This window comes from Anabrus simplex, chromosome 6 (assembly GCF_040414725.1).
Source record: "Anabrus simplex isolate iqAnaSimp1 chromosome 6, ASM4041472v1, whole genome shotgun sequence".
NCBI classification, from domain to species: domain Eukaryota; kingdom Metazoa; phylum Arthropoda; class Insecta; order Orthoptera; family Tettigoniidae; genus Anabrus; species Anabrus simplex.
The window spans coordinates 153,762,743-153,766,753 of NC_090270.1; the positions used below are offsets into that span (position 1 = coordinate 153,762,743).

The 4,011-nt window shown below is 36.4% G+C and overlaps 1 protein-coding gene across 1 annotated transcript; it reads right to left on the minus strand.

Annotated features, from left to right (window-relative positions):
• Positions 1-1,414: 1,414 nt before the first annotated feature.
• Positions 1,415-3,333, minus strand: LOC136875596 (N-acetyltransferase family 8 member 3). Its single transcript, XM_067149139.2, has one exon. It carries the CDS (start codon positions 3,105-3,107, stop codon positions 2,328-2,330), a length of 780 nt encoding a protein of 259 aa, XP_067005240.2. The 5' UTR covers positions 3,108-3,333; the 3' UTR covers positions 1,415-2,327.
• Between the last annotated feature and the right edge of the window lie 678 nt (positions 3,334-4,011).

Below are 4,011 nucleotides of genomic sequence, written 5' to 3' on the forward strand. Positions count from 1 at the left end.
CACCTCACTACTTGCACATTATGTTGTCTCAGGGACTACTAAAAGTGTACAAAGTTTCAAGATAATCCGTGATCTGAACATCGTGGTCTCCCCTTGTTAAACGTGTTTTGCGCTACACTGTGCTCTGGTCCTCCACGAGTACTTGGAGTTCTGAGTGGAGGGGATTGGTGGTGTGCTCTACTGCTACAACTGGATTACTCGCTCCGCTCCCAGCTCTACCAGTATATGATACCCTTGCCTGGCTAGGTGACACTCCATCTAAACGTTGTAATACTAACGAATTTCCACATCCCCAGGGGGTTGTGCAAGTACTGCCAGCATTGGTGACCCTTACTTGACTACTTGAACTAATCTCTAGGATCAGTCGTGTGTGTGTTTTCATGTAAAACAGATCTTTGAAAGACTTGTGAATGTATGACTCAATATTTGCCTTCTTCTAGACACAGTGCTTATAAGGTAAGTTGGAAGTTTATTGTCTTATACAACTTGTTTTATTTAGAAAGGGTGAAGTTTCTTACTGTATAATGGGTTGCAGGTTTTTAGGCTCTATTTATTTGCTTTAGTTGAAAAGATTAATCTTAAATTGCGTATGTTATTATGGGTGTCATCTATTGGTCTTACTGAACCCCATTGGCCCAATGATTGATAGGGTGTCAGGCATTGGGATTTTGTTCTGCAAGGGAATTGGCTATGTTATTTTTTAGCATACATGATAAATCATGTTAATTTCATTATCATTTTACTTCCAGAACCAGTAGTTGACACAGGGTTTCGGCCATTGGTGTGCAAGGTGTCAGGCATTGGCTCGTTGATTCGTTATACAATTTTTTCCCTCTTTTTCCATCCCTAGATTCAAAATGTAAATTTTTTTTTAAATTACCCACAAGAGAGCGTGGCTGATGCCATAGAAGTGAGAAATGGAGAGTTATGTGATGGCAGCAGCCAAGGGAATTCCTAGGGTGGCACTAATGTATGAAGTCATTTGATTTCATTGTGTGTGTGGCTTGAATTTTTAAAACTTTGAAGACTGACTTTTTATATCTTTTTAGTATTAGCAACTGTTTTCCTTGACTAAGCACTATTAGACATGTTTTTCCTTGTAACATTGATCTAGAGGTGTCACCTATAGGGACTAATGCTAAACGTGAAGATAAATTTAATTATCAATAGTCGAATGAAGAAAGTGGAAAACTAAACCCATATTCCAGCAAGGGATAATCCACGGCACTTAAGCTAGCTTCTTATTCAATAAAATATTATCATGTGTAGTCAGTTCTCATTTTGCCTTTTTTTTCTCTTAACAGTGTCATCTATAGGTACATTTATCTTATATAGATTCATTGCTTTGGAATGACATTTATAACTAGGATATGCAAGCAGGCTCTTCTGAATAAAAATTAATCATTTTCCTTCATTCGGATGGTTAATAGTAAGAATACTGTGGTATTGCTACACTACATAAATAAGCGCAAACTGTTTTAAATTCTAATTTTACTATTAGCTTTGTGCCTTTACATCCCTTTTTAACAAAAAAAATATGTATCCAAAATTATGTTCAGTTTGTAAACAATTAATCAAACCTAAAGAAAATATGTATTCTGAGCATAATAAACATATCACATACTTCATTTGCGATTCAATATTAATACTGCAAATGAGACACCTCAAGTGACTCCAAAAACCACTAATTTAGTAACAAAAGGTACTATTTCTGAGATTCTTTCATGTACATGTAACTTGCAATCAAGAATATCACTATATCAAAACAATTCTAAAAATATTTTGGTAGTTTGCTGAAAGTAGAGCTACCAACATTTCTTATGTGTGCATTAAAGATCCACATACACTTATTACACAGGTTATATATGCACAGCTCAAGGCCAATTTGAATGCTGTAATAGTTTGGGGATACAACTGATTTCTTTTTATATATATTGTGGGCAACAGTCATAACATTTAAGCTTGTTCCATCAAAGATGGTTACACACTAACAGTCTTTTAAAAGTATTAATATCTATTACTGCATTAACATTACTTGTGCTGTGGACACTAAGGCAGAGAGCTGTCTTCTAAATACAGTACTCAAGCCTATACCATAATGTTTAGATCTGTACATCTTTGGTCTATGTCTAGTGAAACTCCATTCTTTCTCAACACTTTCAAATAGAATCTACTTCACCAATTCTTCTTTATTCATCACTGTGATTTTCTGATTCTCCACTGATATATTAACCTTCAGTATTGAAAGAGAAAGAAAGAAAACCCACACTTAACCAAAAATCACTTTCACATGTCAACTCAACAGATAGCCTATGATTCAGGCTTCCTTACGGAAGAACATTAATGTTTCTGCTTTTAAGATTGTAAGTAAAGTCATACATCAGGATGGTTATTAATGTCCCAACTACCTGTTTATGATACATCTGTTTCAGTTCAAAACCTTTCTTAAGATACAATTCACGAGCAGCATCGTGGCATTCTGTTGTAACTAGTTCCACAGTAGAATAACCTCTAGTTTTGCAGAACCTTAGTGCCTCATCTAAAAGTGCTGAAGCTATACCTTTACGCTGGTATCTGTGATTTACAGCCATTCTTCGAAGCCATGCTGTATTGTCATCATACCTACTTTTAGTAACTGCAATTGTACCCACAATTTTCTTTTGAAACGATGGCAATTCCGTATTAGAGTCTTTCAGCCGTTGTTCAGTAGTGATAGAATATTTAACTTGACTGGGTTCTCTGGTCATGAAGTAGGGTTCATAAACTTCTGCAACCCAAAAACCAGTATCCTGTGATGACATGTACATACGAGGTATATTACACATATCCTGATTCATTTCCATTACTCTGTACATGTGACCCATCCAAATAAATACGTACATGAGCACTATTACTACGGGTATTGTACTAAAACAGATAGTAAACGGCACACCTAAAAATATAAACATTAGAGCTGATGCAAGTATCATGATCTGGAAAGTTATCTCTCTAGTCAAACCAGCAATAAATGCAGCATTCACAGTCGACATTGTTCCTTGTTTTACAACTTCCTGACATGAGAGTTCATCCCCCGGTTTGTAATAGCGTATGACAACCATATGATTCATGCTAGGGGAGTGGGATATTACCGAGTACGATAAAAAACATTAACGTCAGTCGCATCTAAAAACACAGCTAAACCACAGAACACTCTGGGTGATGGTCAATATTATTTAAAAAATCCTCAATGCTTAACTCGTCACCCATTTAACCTATTTTATCAACCAAACATACAAATCGAAGAATAATGTCAACGATCATGGAAGAGTTGTCATACAGAAAAAAATACTCGAACATGGCAATGGCATATAAGCGTGGGGGGTCACCATGGAATAAATAGTACTAGGCAAGTCCAACACTCGGCCACCTGGATTCCTTGCTGTACACCAACGAGCTAGAAAGAGGACTATAGAGTGGCTATTGGACCACCATATTTGAATCTACTTGAAAGCCACGTCCGCCATATTGTAAGCGATCAAATCGAGTGGGCTTGTGATGAAGCAAGTACAGAGGCTGCGGGAATAAATACAGTTTCACAGTTTTCTTTATTAGGGAAGCACTCAAAGGTGCGCAATGTCTGTTTAAAGGGACATTAAAAATACAAGATACAGGCTACGTACTTACATATTGTATAAAGAAAGACAATTAGCGCATTTCCAGTAGTCCGAATTACAAAACAAATCACAAGACATTGCCAAAAATTTAGACCCACTTACAGGGAATGAAATAGAACAGAAAACCTTGAGCAAAGTAATATAACAACATCGAGAAATAATTCATATATTACTTTAATAATAATAATAATAATAATAATAATAATGTTTGTCCAGCCCTTGTCCCGTTTCCCTACGGGGTCGGGTATGAGGTGAGATGAATTTGTCGTGGCGGTTTTTTTTATGACCGGATGCCCTTCCTGACGTCAACCTCATCAGAGGAGTTAATGAGAGATGAAATGAATGACGTGATATATGA

What these genes read in the sequence shown, in the direction of transcription:
- LOC136875596 (XM_067149139.2), bottom strand. Translation starts at nt 3,107, where the DNA reads ATGAATCATATGGTTGTCATACGCTATTACAAACCGGGGGATGAACTC.